The 21342-nt window shown below is 43.4% G+C and overlaps 1 protein-coding gene across 10 annotated transcripts in view; it reads left to right on the forward strand.

The window, feature by feature from the left end:
- otofa (otoferlin a) overlaps positions 1-21342 on the forward strand; it is a 343946-nt gene that overhangs the window by 233784 nt on the left and 88820 nt on the right. For all 10 annotated transcript variants that reach the window (XM_059645651.1, XM_059645653.1, XM_059645659.1 and 7 more), the window contains exons 18-23: positions 894-1077; positions 10252-10372; positions 14278-14378; positions 15702-15792; positions 18336-18452; positions 19018-19170. In XM_059645651.1, the coding sequence (XP_059501634.1) occupies positions 894-1077; positions 10252-10372; positions 14278-14378; positions 15702-15792; positions 18336-18452; positions 19018-19170 (767 nt within the window). The remainder of the gene's footprint in view (positions 1-893; positions 1078-10251; positions 10373-14277; positions 14379-15701; positions 15793-18335; positions 18453-19017; positions 19171-21342) is intronic.

Below are 21342 nucleotides of genomic sequence, written 5' to 3' on the forward strand. Positions count from 1 at the left end.
TTGGTCTGATCCTCTACTCCTCTGACACTTGCCTCTCAGTTGAGCATTTTGCTACATCTAACCCTGTTAGCCTTGCCATCTCACCTGACTCTTCTTTTAAAAAAATCATTCATGGAAATGAATGTCACTGGCTGAGCCAGTATTTCTTCCAATCCCAGATGTCCTTGAGATCTTGCTAGTTCTATATTACTAACATAGCAGACTGCTCACCCAGCTTTACATGCTGGATGGGCAGGAAGGTCCTCCGGTTCAGTATTGAGAAATCATAAACTTTCGATGCCAAGTCTTATCCAAACTGTGTTCCCTGGCTGCCATCCCCATCTCTCTGGGTTAATCTTAACCATTTACCAATCTGTTCACAACTCTTGTGTCACATTGATCCCAAGACGAGCTTCTGACCTTCTGTGCATGGATGAAGACCATTTATTTCTATCACTGTAACATTATCCAGCTTCACATATTTCAGCTCAGCTGCTTTATCACTGAACTGTCTTGCATCTTCCTACCTCTGTGATATCGTTCAACCCTACAACCCTCTAAGATTTCTGTACCACTCTAATCCCAGTGTCTCACACATTTCCAATTTATAACTCCACCATCTGTAGCTGTGTGTTCATGTGCTAGGACTTAAGCTCTGGAATTCCCTTCTTCTGTCGTTCTGCCTGTATATAATACTGTCCTCCTTTGCAACATTTCTTAAAATGGCCCCCTTTAGCCAAACGTTTGATCATCTGAATAACTCCTTAGGTGGTTCGATGTGATGCTTTATTTCACAATGTAACTGTAAACCACAGGAGATTTCAATACAGCAAGACAGCTGCAAATTGTTGTTATCATCTTGAGTTTCCTTTTCATCGAAGGCAAGGAAATATGACCACTCTGCTTCTCTCTAGGTAACTACGGAAACCAAATTGATGGAATAAGCAAGCCAGCTGCTCGCAAGAAAAAAGGGGGAGGGGACACTGATGAGGAGGAGTCAGAACTTCTTCAGAACTCGAGTGAAGATGAAGTCGATGATGATGGAGACCTGGAGCCTGTGTCCTGCACTCCACCGATGAAACCCGTTATTACTGACAGGTCTGTGCTTCCTACATAAAAAAAGTTATCATTTAACAATTTACTCCATCACTCATTCACTGAGAGAATTTCACAGATCAAATGGCCACATCTGAGTAACCCTCTGGATTTCTCTCCCTCCATCACCCTCTGTTGGTGCAATAAAGCTCTGAACAAGCACAACTGAGCAGAATTTGTACTCACCAACTTCGGAATACAGGTGGTAGAAGAAAGTCAAGGGAAGAATTTGGCTTCATATTACTCTATTGTACTGAGTGAGAAATACAACTAGCACAGAATGACTAACCTTTCAAATTATGTTCCAAGATTTTGCCGTAATGCAGTCCACGGTTCTATCTCAAAAGTTCTATTTCTGCTCAGCTTCATGCAGCTGAAACTATTTATACAAAACCGATCACGTCACCAGCTTAGGGCACCCTCACGTGGTACATGGCAACATCCCTATGCCTGGACCAGGAGATCTGAGTTCCAACTGGAACTGCTCCAGAGATGTGTAACAGCATCTCTGCACAGCTTGACTAGAAAACTAGGTCGAATTTGAACAAAAGTCTCCATTGTATTAAATTATTGGTCAAAACGTAAGAATTTCTTCTATACATCATATCATGAGAAACATCATAAGAAATCTTATGGCTATATCTGTGTAAGAGTGTTATAATTTAATTAGATTAAATAAAGGTGTTACATTGCCATCTTTCCAATCCTCTGAAACTTCCCAGAACCTCCAGATTTTTGGAAGATTACTGCCAGTGCACCCACTGTTCTACGGCTCCTTTCTTTGGTATTTGAGGGTATATTCCATCAGGTCCATAGCAATTATCAGTCTTTAGCTCCATTAGTTTCTCTTGCATTTTTCTCTGGTGATATTTATTTATTTATTTCTCTCCATTTGTCCCTTGAATACTGAATAGTTTTGGAACGCTATCGATATGGACTTCAGCAAGAAGTTCAACAGGGTTCCTCATGGTAAAGTGCTTAGTAAGGTTAGATCAGATAGAAAACAGGGAGAACTACCCATTTGGATACAGAATTGTCTCAAAGGTAGGAGACAGAAGGTGGTAGTGGAGGGTTGCTTTTCAGACTGGAGGCCTGTGACCAGCTGCAAGGATACGTGTTGGGTCCACTGTTTTTTATCATTTTTATAAATGAGTTGGGATATAAACAAAGGAGATATGATTAGTAAGTTTGCAGATAGCACCAAAATTGGTGGTGCAGTGATCAACAAAGAAGGTTACCGTTGAGTTCAAAGGGTTCGTGATCAGATGGGCCAATGGCCCAAGGAGTGGCAGTTGAAGTTTAATTTACATAAATGTGAAGTGCTTTGTTTTGGAAAGGTAAATCAGGGCAGGACTTAAATACTTACTGGCAAGGTCCTGGGGAGTTTTGCTGATGAAAGAGAAGCAGTGCAGGTTCATCGTTCCTTGAAAGTGGAGTTGCGAAGTAGACAGGATAGCGAAGAAGGTATGCTTGCCATTACTGGCCATTGCATTGAGAACTGGAGCTGGGAGATCCAGGTGCGACTGTTGCAATGTACAGGGCATTGGTTCGACCACTTTTGAATACTACGTTCAATTCTGGTCTCCCTGTTCTAGGAAGTATGTTGTGAAACTTGAAAGGGTTCAGAGAAGATTTGCAAGGCTATTGCCAGGGTTGGAGAGTTTGAGCTATGGGGGAGACTGAATAGGCTGGGGCTATTTTCTCTGGGGCATTAGAGGCTGAGGGGTGACCTACTAGAAGTTTGTAAAATCATGAGGGGCATGGATAGAGTAAATAGCCAATGGCTTTTCCCCAAGGTAGGTGAGTCCAAAGCTAGACGGTGTGTGTTTAAGGTGAGAGGGAAAAAAGTTAAAAGGGACCTAAGGGGCAAATTTTTCACACAGAGGGTGGTGTGTGTATGGAATGAGCTGCTAGCAGAAGTGGTGGAGGCTGGTACAATTACAACATTTAAAGGCGTCTGTTTGGGCACATGGACAGGTAGGGTTTGGATGGATACGGGCCAAATGCTGACAAATGGGACTAGATTAATTTAGGATATTTGGTTGGCATGGATAAATTGGACCATAGTATCTGTTTTCATGCTGTATAGCTGTATGAGTCTACGACCGTACTGGGGTACCATCTACTGTGAAGGCTGTTAACATAGAACATTACAGCACAGTACAGGCCCTTCGGCCCTCGATGTCGTGCCAACCTGTCATACCGATCTCAAGCCCATCTAACCGACACTATTCCATGTACGTCCATATGCTTATCCAACGACGACTTAAATGTACCTAAAGTTGGCGAATCTACTACCGTTGCAGGCAAAGCATTCCATTCCCTTACTACTCTCTGAGTAAAGAAACTACCTCTGACATCTTTCCTATATCTTTCACCCCTCAATTTAAAGCTATTCCCCCTCGTACTCGCCATCACCATCCTAGGAAAAAGGCTCTCCCTATCCACCCTATCTAACCCTCTGATTATTTTATATTAAGTCACCTCTCAACCCTCTTCTCTCTAATGAAAACAGCCTCAAGCCCCTCAGCCTTTCCTCATAAGACCTTCCCTCCATACCAGGCAACATCCTAGTAAATCTCCTCTGCACCCTTTCCAAAGCTTCCACATCCTTCTTATAATGCGGTGACCAGAACTGTACACAATACTCCAAGTGCGGCCACACCAGCGTTTTGTACAGCTTCACCATAACCTCTTGGTTCCGGAACTCGATCCCTCTATTAGTAAAAGCTAAAACACTGTATGCCTTCTTAACAGCCCTGTCAACCTGGGTGGCAACTTTCAAGGATCTGTGTATATGGACACCGAGATCTCTCTGCTCATCTCCACTACCAAGAATCTTACCATTAGCCCTGTACTTTGCCTCCTGGTTACTCCTACCAAAGTGCATCACCTCACACTTATCTGCATTAAACTCCATTTGCCACCTCTCAGCCCAGCTCTGCAGCTTATCTATGTCTCTCTGCAACCGACAGCATCCTTCGTCACTGTCCACAACTCCACCGACCTTAGTGTCGTCTGCAAATTTACTAACCCATCCTTCTACGCCCTCATCCAGGTCATTTATAAAAATGACAAACAGCAGTGGACCCAACACCGACCCTTGCAGTACACCACTAGTAACTGATCTCCAGGATGAACATTTCCCATCAACTACCACCCTCTGTCTTCTTTCAGCAAGCCAATTTCCGACCCAAACTGCTATATCTCCCACAATTCCATTCCTCTGTATTTTGTACAATAGCCTATTGTGGGGAACCTTATCGAATGCCATGCTGAAATCCATATACACCACATCAACTGGTTTACTCTCATCTATCTGTTTGGTCACCTTCTCAAAGAACTCAATAAGGTTTGTGAGGCACAACCTTCCCTTCACAAAACCGTGCTGACTATCCCTAATCAATTTATTCTTTTCTAGATGATTATAAATCCTATCCCTTATAACCTTTTCCAACACTTTACCAACAACTGAGGTAAGGCTGACTGGTCTATAATTACCAGGGTTGTCTCTACTCCCCTTCTTGAACAGGTGAACCACACTTGCTGTCCTCCAGTCATCTGGCACTATTTCTGTCGGCAATGATGAGTTAAAGATCAATGGCAAAGGCTCGGCAATCTCCTCCCTGGCTTCCCAGAGGATCCGAGGATAAATCACATCCGACCCAGGGGACTTATCTATCTTCACCTATTTCTAATACCTCTTCCTTGTGAACCTCAATCCCACCTAGTCTAGTAGCCTGTATCTCAGTATTCTCCTCGAAAACATTGTCATTTTCTAGAGTGAATACTGTTGAAAAATATTCATTTAGCTCTTCCCCTATCTCATCTGACTCCACACACAACTTACCTCTACTATCCTTGATTGGGCCTAATCTTACTTTTGTCATTCTTTTATTCCTTAAATACCTATAGAAAGCCTTAGGATTTACCCTGATCCTATCTGCCAACAACTTCTCATGTCTCCTCCTGGCTCTTCTGAGCTCTCTCTTTAGGTCTTTCTTGGCTACCTCGTAGCCCTCAAGTGCCCTAACTGAGCCTTCTCATCTCATCCTAACATAAGCTTTCTTCTTCCTCTTGACCAGAGATTCCACCTCCTTCATAAACCATGGCTCCCGCACTCTAAAGCTTCCTCCCTGCCTGACAGGTACATGCTTATCTAGGACACACAGGAGCTTTTCCTTGAATAAGCTCCACATTTCTAATGTGCCCATCCCCTGCAGTTTCCTTCCCCATCCTATGCTCCATAAATCTTGCCTAATCTCATCGTAATTGCCTTTCACCCAGCTATAACTCTTGCCCAGTGGTATACACCTATCCCTTTCCATCACTAAAGTAAATATAACAGAATTGTGAACGCTATCACCAAAGTGCTCACCTACTTCCAAATCTAACACCTGGCCGGGCTCATTACCCAGTACCAAATCTAATGTGGCTTCGTCCCTTGTTGGCCTATCTATATACTGTGTCAGGAAGCCCTCCTGCACACACTGGACAAAAACTGACCCATCTATAGTACTCAAACTATAGTGTTCCCAGTCAATATTTGGAAAGTTGAAGTCCCCCATGACAACTACCCTGTCTCGCTCACTCCTATCGAGCATCATCTTTGCTATCCTTTCCTCTACATCTCTGGAACTATTCGGAGGCCTATAGAAAACTCCCAACAGGGTGACCTCTCCTTTCCTGTTTCTAACCTCAGCCCATACTACCTCAGTTGACTAGTCCCCAAACATCCTTTCTGCAACTGTAATGCTGTCCTTGACCAACAATGCCACACCTCCCCCCCTTTTACCATCTTCTCTATTCTTACTGAAACATCTAAATCCCCGAACCTGCAACAACCATTCCTGTCCCTGCTCTATCCATGTCTCCGAAATAGCCACAACATCGAAGTCCCAGGTACCAACCCATGCTGCAAGTTCACCCACCTTATTCCAGATGCTCCTGGCATTGAAGTAGACACACTTCAATCCAACTTCTTGCTTGCCGGTGCCATCTTGCTTCCCTGAAACTTTATTTCGGACCACCGTACTCTCAACCTTTTCTATAGTAGAACTACAATTTTGGTGCCCATCCCCCTGCTGAATTAGTTTAAACCCACCCGAATAGCCTTAGCAAATTCTACCCCCCCCCCCCCCCCCCCAGGATATTGGTTAAGGCTGTTTGGGCGGGTTTAAACTGATTCAGCAGGGGGATGGGCACCAAAATTTATTCAGTTCCTTGCCACTTCCTGGTTCCCAGTTTCCCCACCCTCACTTTCTAAATAGCTTGTGTTCATTTTGGTGTCTCTTTTACTTATAAATCTAAAGAAGCTCTTACTGTCTTGATATTTACTGTAAACTTACCCTCAAGTTTTATTTTCTCCCTCTTTACTTTTAACTTTCCTCTTGTTGGCTTTTAAAACTTTCCCAATCGTCCAACTTACTACTCATCTCTGTTATTTCCTTTCTTTAAATTTAATGCAATCCTTAACTTTCCCTAGTTGACCATAATTAACTTTTGCCCTTCATCAAATCCTTCTTCCTCCTTTTATTATTAACATTTATTATTCAATAAATATTTGGCACTTTTAGTTTTTCTGACCTAAGTGGATAACCTCAAAGTTTGCCACGTTATATTCTACATTCTTGTCCGCTCACTCACTCACTTCCACTTGCGACAAAGAGGCCTGATTTTATGCCTCTGTAGCTTCTTTGTTCTATCCTCACTTTATTTTTTTTTATATAATCAACAAAGTTCAGCAAACTAACAAATTTCAGAGTTCAACAACACCAACACCAGTGATTCATATAAAAATTAATTTGAAGTGCGCTAATCCATGAAAGAATATCCAGTCCTATAAATTAACGTGTTATTTCTCACAGCAGGTCTGTGATATACCATTAAGCAACATAGGACTGTAAGATATAGGAGCAGAATGAAACCATTTGGCCTTTTAGATCAGCTCTGCTATTCACTCGTGGCTGATATGGTTCTCAGCCCCACTCTCCTGCCTTCCTCTGTCACCCTTGATCCCCTTACTAATCAAGACCCTATATATTTTGGATAAGCATATGGATAAGGTAACAAGTATGTTAGACCAGGGAAACCCAGTCGATGTTATCTATCTAGACTTCCAAAAGGCCTTTGATACAGTGTCTCACGGGAGGCTGCTGAGCAAGGTGAGGGCCCATGGTGTCGAGGTGAGCTACTGGCTTGAATTAAGGATTGGCTGTCTGAGAGAAGGCAGAGAGTTGGGATAAAAGGCTCTTTCTCAGAATGGCAACCGGTGACGAGTGGTGTCCCACAGGGTTCAGTGTTGGGGCCACAGCTGTTCACCTTATATATCAATGGTCTGGATGAATGGACTGGGGGCATTCTGGCGACGTTTGCCGATGATACGAAGGTAGGTGGAGAGGCAGGTAGTACTGAGGACGTGGGGAAGCTGCAGAAAGATTTAGACAGTTTAAGAGAGTGGTCCAGGAAATGGCTGATGAAATTCAATGTGAGTAAATGTGAGGTTTTGCACTTTGGAAAAAAGAATACAGGCATGGACTATTTTCTAAATGGTGAGAAAATTCACAAATCAGAAGTGCAAAGGGATCTGGGAGTGTTGGTCCAGGATTCTCCAAAGGTTAACTTGCAGGTAGAGTCCGTAATTAAGAAAGCGACTGTAATGTTGTGGTTTATCTCAAGAGGGTTGGAATATAAAAGCTGCGATGTGCTTCTGAGGCTTTATAAGGCTCAAGTTAGGCCCCATTTAAAATACTGTGTCCAATTTTGGGCCCCACACCTCAGGAAGGACATACTAGCCCTGGAGCGTGTCCAGTGGAGATTCACACGGATGATCCCTGGAATGGTAGGTTTAGCATATGATGAACAGCTAAGGATCCTGGGATTGTACTCATTAGAGTTTAGAAGATTGAGGGGAGATCTAATAGAAACTTACAAGATAATGTATAGTTTAGAAGGGGTGGGCGCTAGGAAGTTGTTTCCATTAGGCGGGGAGACTAGCACCCATGGGCACAGCCTTAAAATTAGAGGGGGTAAATTTAAAACTGAAATGAGACGACATTTCTTCAGCCAGAGAATGGTGGGCTTGTGGAATTCATTGCCGCAGAGTGCAGTGGAGGCCAGGACGTTGGATGCCTTCAAGGCAGAGATCGACAAATTCTTGATCTCAAAAGGAATCAAGGGCTACGGGGAGAGTGCAGGGAAGTGGTGTTGAAATGCCCATCAGCCAAGATTTAAATGGCGGAGTGGACCTGATGGGCCGAATGGCCTTACTCCCACTCCTATGTCTTATGGTCTTATGGTCTTATAATGATGGGATAGTGTAGGGGGAGGGGCTTAGATTAGTTCACAGGTCAGCCCAACATCGAGGGCTGAAGGGCCTGTTCTGCGCTGTATTGTTCTATGTTCTATGTTCTATATCTCTGTCTTAAATACAGCCAATGACTTGACCTCTACACCCTTCTGTGACAATGACTTCCACAGATTCCCCACCCTCTGGCTGAAGAAATTCCTCCTCATCTCAATCGTAAAGCATCATCCTTTCAGTCTAAGGCTGTGACCCCAGTATCTCCTACCAGTGGAGACATCTTCTCCTTGTCCACTCTATCCAGGCTTCTCAGTATTTACACGTTTCATCACATCCCTTTCACCCTTCTAAACTCCATCGAGGACAGACAGAGAGTCCTCAACTGCTCCTCATATGACATGTCCTTCATCCTCAGGATTATTCTTTCAAACATCCCCTGGACCCTCTCCAAAACCACACATCCTCCCTTAGATGTGGGACCCAAAACTGCTCACACTATTTCAAATGTGGTCTGACCAAACCCTTATACAGCCTCGGCAGTACATCCCTGATGTTGTATTCTAGCCCTCTCAAAATGAATGCTAATTTTGTGTTTGCTTTCCCCACTGCCAACTGAAACTACATGTTAACCTTAAGAGAATCCTGAATTAGAACTCCCAAGTCCCTTTGTGCTTCAGATTTCTTTCCCCATTGAGAAATTAGTCTTTGCCTCTATCCTTCCCACCAAAGTGCATAACCTCACACTTTCCCACATTGTCATCAATCTGTTGCTACTTTGCCACTTTTGCTTGCTGACCAAGCCCTTCTGCGGCCTCTTCACTTCCTCAACACTACCTGTCCCTCCACCTAACTTTGTGTCATCCAGCAACTTAACAAAAATGCCCTCAGCTCCTTCACCCAGATCATCAAAGTATGATATGAATAGTTGTGGACCCAAAACAGACCCCTGTGGGCCTCTAATTACCCGTTACCATTCCGAAAAAGATCCCTCTATCCCCCCTCTCTGCTCTCTGCCAGTCAGCCAATCCTCAATCCATACCAGCACCTTGCCCCCAACACCATAGCTCTCTGATGAAGGGTCTAGGCCCGAAACGTCAGCTTTTGTGCTCCTGAGATGCTGCTTGGCCTGCTGTGTTCATCCAGCCTCACATTTTATTACCATAGACTCTTATCTTATTTAGCAGTCTCCTGTGCAGCATCTTGTCAAAGTCCTTCTGGAAATCCAAATAAATCACGCAGACAAATAAGCATCTCATGATGTCATCACCATGTTATGGTATACGACTAAATGGTATAAAGCTCTCAATCCCCATCTGACTGAGCTCTGTCCTCATGCAGCATGACATATTGAGGCTAGCTTACCACAGTGCATCTGAATTGCTTAGCTTGAGCCCGGCACACAAGTGCCAGTGATTAAAATGTGAAATATCAGACCCTGCAATAAACGTTTGTTACATTCTTCATGACTATATGATCCATGCCTTGTCCTTGTGTTCTGGGAGCCAACTTCAGTATCAATCAGCGTGACAGTGACAGAAAGTCAGCATATCATATCATATCCCATCCTGGTGGTACATCATGTCATGGAGCCATACCCTTATGACCTGTCAGACAGCAACAAACAGCAGGCACAACACTGGAGATACTGAGAGTACAATGCCGTTTGTCCATGTGTTTTGTCAGTTATTTTTAGTATGAAATAAAATGGTTCAAACTGTGAAAATAAAACTGCTCTAAGCACACTGAATAATATTTCTGAAGATGTGAAGGATGGTATTAGTTCTGTGTAATTGGAAGTATTTTTCATTTGTGAATTCTGCAGGGGAAAGCTGTATCTATTATAGGAAATTGTCTTTTAACTTCTTTATTTTCAGAAACTACTTCCACTTGCCATACTTTGAAAAGAAACCATGCACCTACATCAAAAGCTGGTGGCAAGACCAGCGAAGGCGCCTCTACAATGCAAATATTATGGACAAGATCGCAGACAAGCTGGTCAGCATTTCAACGCCATTTTGTTTTCTCCTCAGTTTCACGTGTATCTGCTGAATGAATAATCCAGTAATCAGTCATAGTTTCTGACCTAATTCACAGACAGAATGAGTCAAAGGCATCTTTCTGTGCCATAAATCATCCTGAACTACTGTTCATGAAAATATTTGCGTAAGTGAGATGTCTAAAAGTATTGTCGGCAAAACACTGGATCATGAAGATGGAGCATGGTGCCAACCATTTATGTACGAAGGGTGGAGCTGATTCGCATGGCTTTTAATCCCATAGACTTAGAGATGTTTACAGCACAGATAGATAGTAGCCCATAGTGTCTACACCAAGAAATGAAGATCTGGCTATACTAATCCCATTTTCGGCTGTTGGCCTGGAGATTATAGCAGTGTGTGAATATTTAAATTCTGTTTGAATGCTGCAGGAGTTTCAGTCTCCACCATCCTGTGGTGAACACAGTTTCCTCTCAACTCTGCTATTAGCCTTCCACCCCATCTTAACCTATGACCCCAGTTGTTAACCCATCCACTAACCGAAAAGGTACCACCTTATCCACCCTATCTACACAGCTCATCATAGCCAATGATGATGCTCTGTGTGTAATACCTCAGCTGTTTCCAAGCTATAATTCAACTCTCTCCTGCAACAGGAGCGTGCTGAGATTTTTGGCCTGCAGTAGATATTTGCTACACATAGGTTCTGCTTTGAAGTAATGATAAAGGCAATTATAATTTTGGAAAGCAATTTACTCTGTTACACCACAACAGAGTTTGAACATTGGATGCTTGTTGCTCCAATACACAGGATAAATATAAAGTAGTTTTAATCAGCTTGTTTGGAAATGTCATTACGAGGTGGGACTTGAATCAGGACCTTCTGGCCCAGAGGTAGGTGCTATCACTGCACTACATCCAATGAATCTTATATGTACCTCACAGTGTTAGGGCTGCAGTTGTCCTCCTGAGCGCCCGCCCCCCGCCAGTGCCCATGCATGAACTTCAGTCTTTGCTGGTGGTGACAGGTCATCGCAGAGCGCCTGCTTTCACATACTGCCTAGTGACAAATGAAGAACAACATCTAATGAAACTGCACTGAATATGTCTAATGTAAGGTGCTTAAATAAGAAAAAAAACGGAAATTGTTTCAAAAAGTTAATCTTAAAGGAGTAATACAATATTTGCAATTATGCTGATGATACAAATAGGGTGAGATTGAGAATAGTCAGGAGGATATAAAGCAGATTTGAGGTGGCCTCAACAAGTTGAATACAGGTAAATGCATGGCAGATACAGTCTAAAGAAAAACCAAAAGATCTGCGGATGCTGTAAATCAGAAACAAAAATAAATTTCTGGAAAAGCTCAGCAGCCTGGCAGCATCTGTGGACAGAAATCAGAGTTAATGTTTTGGGATTGAATGACCCTTCCTCAGTTTGATATGGATGAGTGTTAGTTATCCACTTCAGTTGGAAGAACAGAATGATGGAGTATTATTTAAGTTGTGATATACTGGGAAAGGCTGATGTACAAAGGGAGCTAGGTCACCAGTCCCTAAAAGCTAATGTGCAGTTGCAACAAGCAGCTGGAGGATCAATGATATTTTTACCTTTGGTGCCATTTTCAAGATGGTTCTGCAGCTCAATGCTGCACTTTGGAGTTTTCTAACACCTCTCGCTGCAATTATACTGTTACTGTGCAGACATTGACTCCACCAGAGGTCATCTCTCAGGGCTCTTTGCCTTCTCCCTCATTGCTCACACAGTGTACCAGCTGGAATGCTGTCAGAATCTCTGCCGTGCCTTTCCTTTTTACACATTTTTCTCTCAGTCAGGGCTTACTGCTGTCATGCTCTGCCTTTTAGCACTGACACCAATCAAATCAGCTGTCATGGTTGTCAGCAGGGCTCAGTCTCGTGGGTGGCCATTTTGCAGAATGGCACCATGCCATGTCAATCTCCCACCTGTCCATGTCTGCCTACGCCGCAATCATGTTGCACAGGCTTCATCCTAATGGCCATGTCTCAAAGGCTAAGGGGGGAGTCATCCTTAATCAGGTCAAGGGAGACAGCCTTCAGTCAGGGAGCCCTGGAACAGTAAATCGGGGCATCACCTGCTATCAGTCCAGGGGCTTGGACACGGCCAGTGGGATATCAGGGTCAGGTGTCCACCTTGAAGCAGTCTGGAGAATGGACCATAGTCAATCTTGTAATCCCAATGAAACCAGCCCAGGGAGTAATAGTAAATCTGTTGGAGAGCTGCGCAAAGATCAGTCAGATGCATGCCTGAAGCTAACACTAGGAGGTTTAAAAAAAATCCACCGTGAGCAGAATGCATGCAATTTGTGCTCACTGACATTCAAAATCAGTAAATCCCATATAAGGGCTGACTGGCAGCTTGGGCCTGTAGGAGGGCAGATTGGGAAAAGAAGTCAATCTGAAGGGTGTTCAACAACGGCTGTTCCCCTGCCCTTCACAACGTTCTCCCCAAATTTCCTAGAAACATTTTGTCGAAAGGCAACAGTTGTCCCTTCAGACTGAGGCCACAGTTAATACACAGGCCTGCACATTACCAGGAGGGTCAGATATTTGTCTGTACACACCATGAGTGTCACAGGAAGATGAAACATACACGCCATGATCTAGATTTTCATGACTCCAAATTTTTCAGAATGTGAGATTTAAAAATGACAGCTGGAACCAAATTCCACAACTTCCCAGTACCCAGTGCGCCCAGTTTTTGGTGACACAGGTTAAAAGTGGGAGGGTTGTGAGCTCATGCCCTACAATTCTGACTTGCCGAGCTCCATTCTGAAGGTGTGGGACTCCTAGATCCCTCACAGAACAACTTCACCATGCCTCATGGTTCACAGACAATAAAAGGAGCCGCACCCATTATCTGGATTCAGAAGCCTTTTGAAAGGTCACATCATACAGCTAACCCATAACCTCCATGCTGCCAACTGATACAAGACCCCACCTCCAATCCCGCGCAATCTTCCTTGTCAATTCATTGCCTTACTCATACCAAAGGCTCCAAATACCGTCCCATACCTACTCCTGGGACTCCCATGTCCATTCACAAAGTACACATTCTGTATGGAATAAATGAACCATATAGTAAAGATGGTATTTGTGGTACTGCTTTAAAAACACCGATTTATAATCTTCCTTCAGAAACAACTGTTGTTCCAACTTAGAAAATATCAACAATGCAGATCTCCAAAGTGCCAATTACAGAATCTAGAGGCATGTGTCACCTCTTTATAAGAAAACAAAGAACAGCAGATCCTAGAAATCTGAAGCAAAAATAGAATTTTCTGCAGAAACTCCCCAGGTCTGGCAGCAGAGTTAATGCTTTGGGTCCAATTTTGATGAAGGGACACTGGACCCAGAATGTTGGCTCTGCTTTCTTTGTACAGATTTTGCAAGACCTGCTGAGTTTCCCAACTGTTCTTAGATTTACTAATTAACCTATTCAGAAAGGTTATAATAAACCTTTGGAGTAGATAGAACAGGACAGGCCCTTCAGCCCACGATGAACCCAAGTTAGAAAAATTCCCAGATTCAACTACCCATCTCAAAGACAGGGATAGGTAGCTGCAATTGGGAAATTTCCAAACTCCGGTTTGCATCTCACCTGCATCATTATACCCCTACATAATTAAAGTTTTGTATGGTATAGCTGTCAGAAAGGAATGTCATCTACCCAAGGGTCTTTCGAGGGCAATTGAAACGTTTGAATATTCCTAAGAATTCTGCAGTCGTGAAGTTGTTCCTATTTTGGGGTTAGTCAGCAGCGAAGAGTTGTATTCTGATAGAGTTAGCAACACGCTACTTATGTTGTTCTCTGTTGTTACTGCTGCTGTATTGATTAATAATATACTCCAATTCCTGCCAATAGGAGGAGGGCCTCAATGATGTTCAGGAGATCCTGAAGACAGAGAAACCCCACCCAGAGCGTCGGCTCCGAGGTGTCCTGGAGGAATTGAGCACTGGTTGCAGGTGGGTACAGATGGAGACTAACACAACATAAGAAATAGCAGCAGGGGTGGGCTGTCTGGCCCCTCGAGCCTGCTCTGCCAATCAATAAGATCATGGCTGATCCTTTCATGGACTCAGCTCCACTTACCCAAACAATGACCTTTAATTCCGTTACTGTTTAAAAATCTACCTATCTTTGCCTTAAAAATATTCAGTCAGGTATCCTCACCTGCTTCACTGGGCAGGGAATTGCACACCTTCACCCTCTAGCTGAAGAAGCTCCTCCTAAACTCTGCCCCAAATCTGCTCCCACTTATTTTGAGGCCACGCTGCCTCATTCTAGTTTTACACGTTACAGATTAGTTTATTAAACAACAATAGTATTTACTGCTGTAAAATAGCTTTGCCTCTTTGTCAATATGGTCATTCTACCAATTCTGAATTCTTCTAAAATTTATCAACAAAAACAAACCTAGTTAGCAAAATATTGAAGGATGGCTTTAGCAGTTTAATTTTGAAAACGTTTTGACTGCCACCTGAAGTAAGCGATACCTTATAATACCTGTGAGGTTTTTATTTTGCTCTTTGCTCCCATTGTAGTTTTAATTCTGTATTTTTCAGCATGTTTTTGCTCATCCCAGGGTTATATCGCAACGAAAAGTCAATGTCCCTCATTGTCCATGCACCCATGCTACAGCGTCAGTTCTAATCTGACTCAGCTGGTAGACCTAAATGGCCTTGGGTTTAAGAGATAGTAGGAACTGCAGATGCAGGAGAATCCGAGATAACAAGGTGTAGAGCTGAATGAACACAGCAGGCCAAGCAGCATCAGAGGAGCAGGAAAGCTGACGTTTTGGGCCTAGACCCTTCTTCAGACCCTTTTTTCTGAAGAAGGGTCCATGCCCAAAAGGTCAGCTTTCCTAGTCCTAAGATGCTGCTTGGCCTGCTGTGTTCATCCAGCTCTACACCTTGTTATCTCGGCCTGGGTTTAAGTTAAGATCAGCACCAAAGAGTTACTTCATTGTCACAGGTTCTGATCTTTGCTTGAAGTGGTAACCTGAGCTCAGGCCTTCTTGCTGCTGGTGAATAGGAAAGACCCTATGCCACTGTTGGAAGGAGAGCGAGCAGTTTTCTTTATATCCTGACCAGAATACCTTCTCCTCAGAGCTTTACGCTGTTTATGGAATTATGAAGTGCTTCAAGCCATTCCTGATCACTGATAATGTATTTTATAAATGAGATTGTAACTTATAACAGATATTGTAACTTCCTTGTTTACCGTTCATCCAAACCACTTCAAGAGAAATTCACTCTGTGTCGAAACACTTTTCATTCTCCCTACAGCCGTTTTGTGTCACTGGCAAACAAGGATCAGAGCGCAGCAGGGAGGACAAAACTGGATAGGGAGAGGCTTAAATCCTGCATAAGAGAAATGGTATGTTCAATGTGTCTAAAGTTTCACAAAACACTGATAACAAGTTATGTTAATGAGAAACTAAACACATGGGCATTTTTTTTTAAAGATGCATGAGATCCTCACGCAGTTTAATGAAATCATTCTGTGCAGAAATGGTATCAGATTCAGAAGACTTGAATGCTCCTATTTCATAGCTTGGGAAACAAGACAAAAATTCTATCAAAATGCCTCAACTCCAAAACATTAATCTTTTTATGGTGCTGATGTTAATGGACCAGTTCTGAATCTGGAGTATTTTCTTTGTTATTCTGAGATTTTCAGCATTTAGGATTTTATGTTCATTTTTTTCCTATTCTCACCTGAAATCAGCCAATTTAATGTATCCGGGGCCAATTGATGTCATGAAATGTGAGAAATCTTGTCAATGTCTATTATTTGCAGTTGATTTGTGGAACAGGTTTGCGAGATTGAATAGTCATTTGCTCTTATAATCCAAATGCACCAATTTTGCACAGTTGCTCTCAGAGGCAGTCGCTGAGTGAATGTAAACAAAGCAAATCATTTGTGGTAAAGACAATGTTGTTATCTGCAGTCAATAAATTTAGCGTTTCTGATTTTTCTTCATAACTCCTATTGACTACATGCCCGGCCCCTTGTTACAGCACGAGATCATTTTAAAGTCTTGGTCTCCCATCTCTGTTAAAATTCACATCAGACAACAGTTCAGATGGCAGATAATAAAGCGTGAGGCTGGATGAACACAGCAGGCCAAGCAGCATCTCAGGAGCACAAAAACTGACATTTCGGGCCTAGACCCTTCATCAGAGAGGGGGAGGAGAAGAGGGTTGTGAAATAAATAGGGAGAGAGGGGGAGGCAGATAGAAAATGGATAGAGGAGTGATAGGTGGAGAGGAGACAGACAAGTTTAAAGGGGCGGGGATGGAGCCTGTAGAGGTGAGTGTAGGTGGGGAGGTAGGGAGGGGATAGGTCAGTCCAGAGAGGACGGACAGGTCAAGGAGGCAGGATGAGGTTAGTAGGTAGGAGATGGGGGTGCAGCTTGAGGTGGGAGGAGGGATAGGTGAGAGGAAGAACAGGTTAGGAAGGCGGGGATGAGCTGGACTGGTTTTGGGATGTGGTAGGGGGAGGGGAGATTTTGAAGCTTGTGAAATCCACATTGATACCATTGGGCTGCAGGGTTCCCAAGCGGAATATGAGTTGCTGTTCCTGCAACCTCCGGGTAGCATCGTTGTGGCACTGCAGGAGGCCCAGGATGGACATGTCATCCAAGGAGTGGGAGGGGGAGTTGAAATGGTTTGCGAATGGGAGGTGCAGTTGTTTATTGCGAACTGAGCGGAGGTGTTCTGCAAAGTGGTCCCCAAGCCTCCACTTGGTTTCCCCAATGTAGTGGAAGCCACAACGGGTACAGTGGATACAATATACCACATTGGCGGGTGTGCAAGTGAACATCTGCTTGATGTGGAAAGTCTTCTTGGGGCCTGTGATGGGGATGAGGGAGGAGGTGTGGGGGCAAGTGTAGCACTTCCTGCGGTTGCAGGGGAAGGTGCCGGGTGTGGTGGGGTCGGAGAGGAGTGTGGAGCGGACAAGGGAGTCACGGAGAGAGTGGTCTCTCCGGAAGGCAGACAAGGGTGGGGATGGAGAAATGTCTTTAGTGGTGGGGTCGGATTGTAGATGGCGGAAATGTCGGAGGATGATGCGTTGTATCCGGAGGTTGGTGGGATGGTATGTGAGGACGAGGAGGATTCTGTTTTGGTTGTTACTGCGGGGACAGGGACTGAGGGACGAGCTGCGGGAAATGCGGGAGACACGGTCGAGGGCGTTCTCGACCACTGAGTGGGGGATGTTGCGGTCCTTGAAAAATGAAGACATCTGAGATGTATGGGAGTGGAATGTCTTATCCTGGGAGCAGATGAGGCAGGGGCGAAGGAATTAGGAATAGAGGATGGAATTTTTGCATCAAGGTGGGTGGATGGAGGTGTATTCTAGGTAGCTGTGGGAGCCGAAGCCCAATGGTATCAATGTGAATTTCACCAGCTTCAAAATCTCCTCTCCCCCGACTGCATCCCAAAACCAGCCCAGCTCGTCCCTGCCTCCCTAACCTGTTCTTCCTCTCACCTACCCCGCCTCCCACCTCAAGCCTCACCTCCATTTCCTACCTACCAACATCATCCCGCCCCCTTCACCTGTCCGTCCTCCCCGGACTGACCCATCCAGTCCCCATCTCCCAACCCACACACACTTCTACGGGCTCCGTCCATTCAACCAAATCTATTTTTCAGGAAAACCTGTTTAAATTGTACCACAGATGCTTTGTCAAATAAATATTACTGCTGTTCATAAATAAGAACAGTCAATCGATAGCACTGTGGAAATATTTCTATGAAATTTTGGAAGTTTATATTCAGGGATAGGAATAAATGTGAGAAACAATGTGAAAGTAGTGAATTTGAAATTATTAATCTTCTTCCTGGAGACAAAATAACATTTAGAAAAGGTCTATCATAATCTTTATGCTAAACCACTGCATATCCACCAAAATACAGGAGAACATGGCACAGCAAGCGAAGACGATGAGAACACAGGTAAAGAAGAACACACTAAAGGACAAACTTAAACAGGTCCACGTGTTTCTTCATAAACTCCGCTTTATGGCTGATGAGGTAGGAAATTTACCTACAAGCACAGTGTGCGAAATCTAATTTACTTTGCATGCAATATGCAGAACTACAGTTGAATTGCATGTGTAGAAATTAATGCCTCACTATTTTGTTAAAGAATAAATACAGCAAATAAGCATCAAAATAAGATTTGTGGAATTTTTCAGTACTTCCTATTTTGTTTTCAAATTTCCAGCATTTGTAGCATTTTACTTCCATTGTATCTGAGTATCCCTGCTCATTCCTGCTTAGCGTTATGAACTCACTATTCTCTCCTCTCAAGGGAGCAGCCTTGCCATATCCTTTTGCTGATGTATTTGCAGAATAATTCATCGTCTCTCTCATATACACCTGCTGCACTCTTTCATCTTCTCTTCACCTCTCCTTATTTTCTCCTAAACCAACATTTGTATTCTGCTGATTATATCAGTGAGCCCTCTTCTTCAATTTTGATTTTAATTTTGTTTTGAATGTATTGACACAGGCCTCCTAGCCGTCACCCCTCTATCATTACTTTTGAGGTAACTTCGTTCAATACCTTTACTGATACAGTGAATTGACTTTGCAGCCTCAGCACAGCATCCCTGAAATATTCATCTGGATGATGAGCAACAACAAACGGATTGCATATGCTCGAATTCCATCCAAGGATATTCTTTATTCCATAGTAGATGAGGAAACAGGCAAAGATTGTGGCAAAGTTAAGACCGTGTTTCTCAAGGTAATGTCATCCCACTTGGGGAATCTTAAAAAGCTGCTATTCCAGAGCAAGACGTATTGGGAGGATTTGACTTCCTGAAGCCCAAAGAGCAAATCCCCTTTAGAAGCAGGAAGATCTTTGGGAGATTTTGACCAATAATAGAAACGATTGACCCCCATTTCCATTCCATTACTGACACCCACTTAAATTTGAAGGGGCCGAAGGCCTGCTCAGCTGCAGATGGGGATCTGTTTGATGGTTGGGGTGAGCCCAAAGGGAGCAGAGCCTCAGATTTCCATTGTGGAGCCTGGAGGAGCATTCAGCACAACAGCCAGGTCATTTTGAAATAGCCACCCCTTACCTGATCACGATCACAAGCACAGCAACAGGACTTTGTGATCTTCAACTGAGGAAGATGCAACAGGGTTACAAACTCGGTAGTATTGTTACACTGCAGTAACGCATTACAGTGGCCAGATTGCAGTAATGCAGTAGAATACTCACACAGCTGTATGCAGAAGGATCTCAAGGAGAAAACCAACCACATCACATCAACACAATTGGTTTAATGGACACTTAGCGCAGCTCCACCGGAATCATCGACATTATAGAAATACATTTAAAAGCCTCATGTTCTTCTGAAGTTTTAGTCTAATTCTCTGTTTTAATATGTCATACAAACTGTCAAGATCACGAAAGTTTAAAAGAAACAGGGATTTTCTCATTCTGAATGAAATCAGGGCTCTGGAATGCAAGTACATTCAAAATAGAGCTGCAGTGAATGAATTGGCTGAAGAGGAACAAAATGGTTTGATTTTATTTGTTGTTAAACTGTCTGGATGCTGACATTTCATAAATTTCACTTTGAAAAGTATTTCACTGGCTGTGAGGTGCATTGGGATGTTCTGAAATTGCGAAATATGCCAAATAAATGAATGTTTTTTCCTCTTCTTCACGAGAACCATTAACATTTCTGTGGTCAGAACTGAGACTTTAATAGCCTGTATTGCACTGTACTTTAAGTGAATAAGATGCAGGAAAACAAGTGCATCATCATAATAATAATAAAATTATCCTCTCCTCCTGCAGTCTTATTATCAACAGACTTGGAAGAAAAGCAATGGCATAGTGGTATTATCCATAGGCTATTAATCCAGAGACCCAGCTAAAGTTTTGAGAACTTGGGTTCGAATCCCATGACAGCAGATGGTAGAATTTTATTTCAATAAAAATCAGGAGTCTAATAGTGGCCATAAAACCATTGTTGATTGTCAGGAAAAACCTATCTGGATCATTGATGTCCTTTAGGAAAGTAAATCTACTATCCTGACCTTGTCTGACCTACATGTAACTCAGACACACAGCAATGTAAGATCCGAAAGAACTGCAGATGCCGTAAATCAGGAACAGGAACAGGAACAGAAGTTTCTGAAAAAGCCTAGAAGGTCTGGCAGCATCTGTGAAGGAAAAATCAGGGTTAACATTCCGGGTCCAGTGACCTTCCTCAGAACTGAAACGTTAACTTGGTTTTTTCCTTCACAGATGCTGCTGGACCTGCTGAGCTTTTCCAGAAAGTTCTGTTTCTGTTCCCACAGCAATGTGGTTGACTCTCAACTCTGGGCAAAATTGGGGGTAGACAATAAATACTGGCCTGGCCAGTGATGTCCACATCCCATGAATGAATGAAGAAAAACATGCATAAGTATTTGAAAAAAGAATTGTAGGGACAATGGGACTGTCAGACTAAGTTTTGCCAATAAGTTGTATGGCCTCCTGCTGGCCTATACAATTTTGTTGGTGCAAAATCCCTCCTGAAGCTGCCCTTATTACTTATGAGTGTACATTTACTTTCCTGTACCAATGCACCATTGAATGACAGACTTATGTTCATGTTCATGTCATATGCAACATTTTGTGAGCATTGTGACAGTAGCCTGCTGAAAGAGCTTGTCAAAGAACAAAGAAAATTACAGCACAGGAACAGGCCCTTCGGCCCTCCAAGCCTGCGCCGATCAAGATCCTCTGTCTAACCTGTCATCTATTTTCTAAGGGTCTGTGTCCATTTGCTCCCTGCTCATCCATGTACCTGTCCAGATATATCTTAAAAGACGCTAACGTGTCTGTATCTACCACCACTGCTGGCAACGCGTTCCAGGCACCCACCACCCTCTGTGTAAAGAACTTTCCATGCAT

Source organism: Stegostoma tigrinum, chromosome 4 (genome assembly GCF_030684315.1).
Source record: "Stegostoma tigrinum isolate sSteTig4 chromosome 4, sSteTig4.hap1, whole genome shotgun sequence".
NCBI lineage: Eukaryota > Metazoa > Chordata > Chondrichthyes > Orectolobiformes > Stegostomatidae > Stegostoma > Stegostoma tigrinum.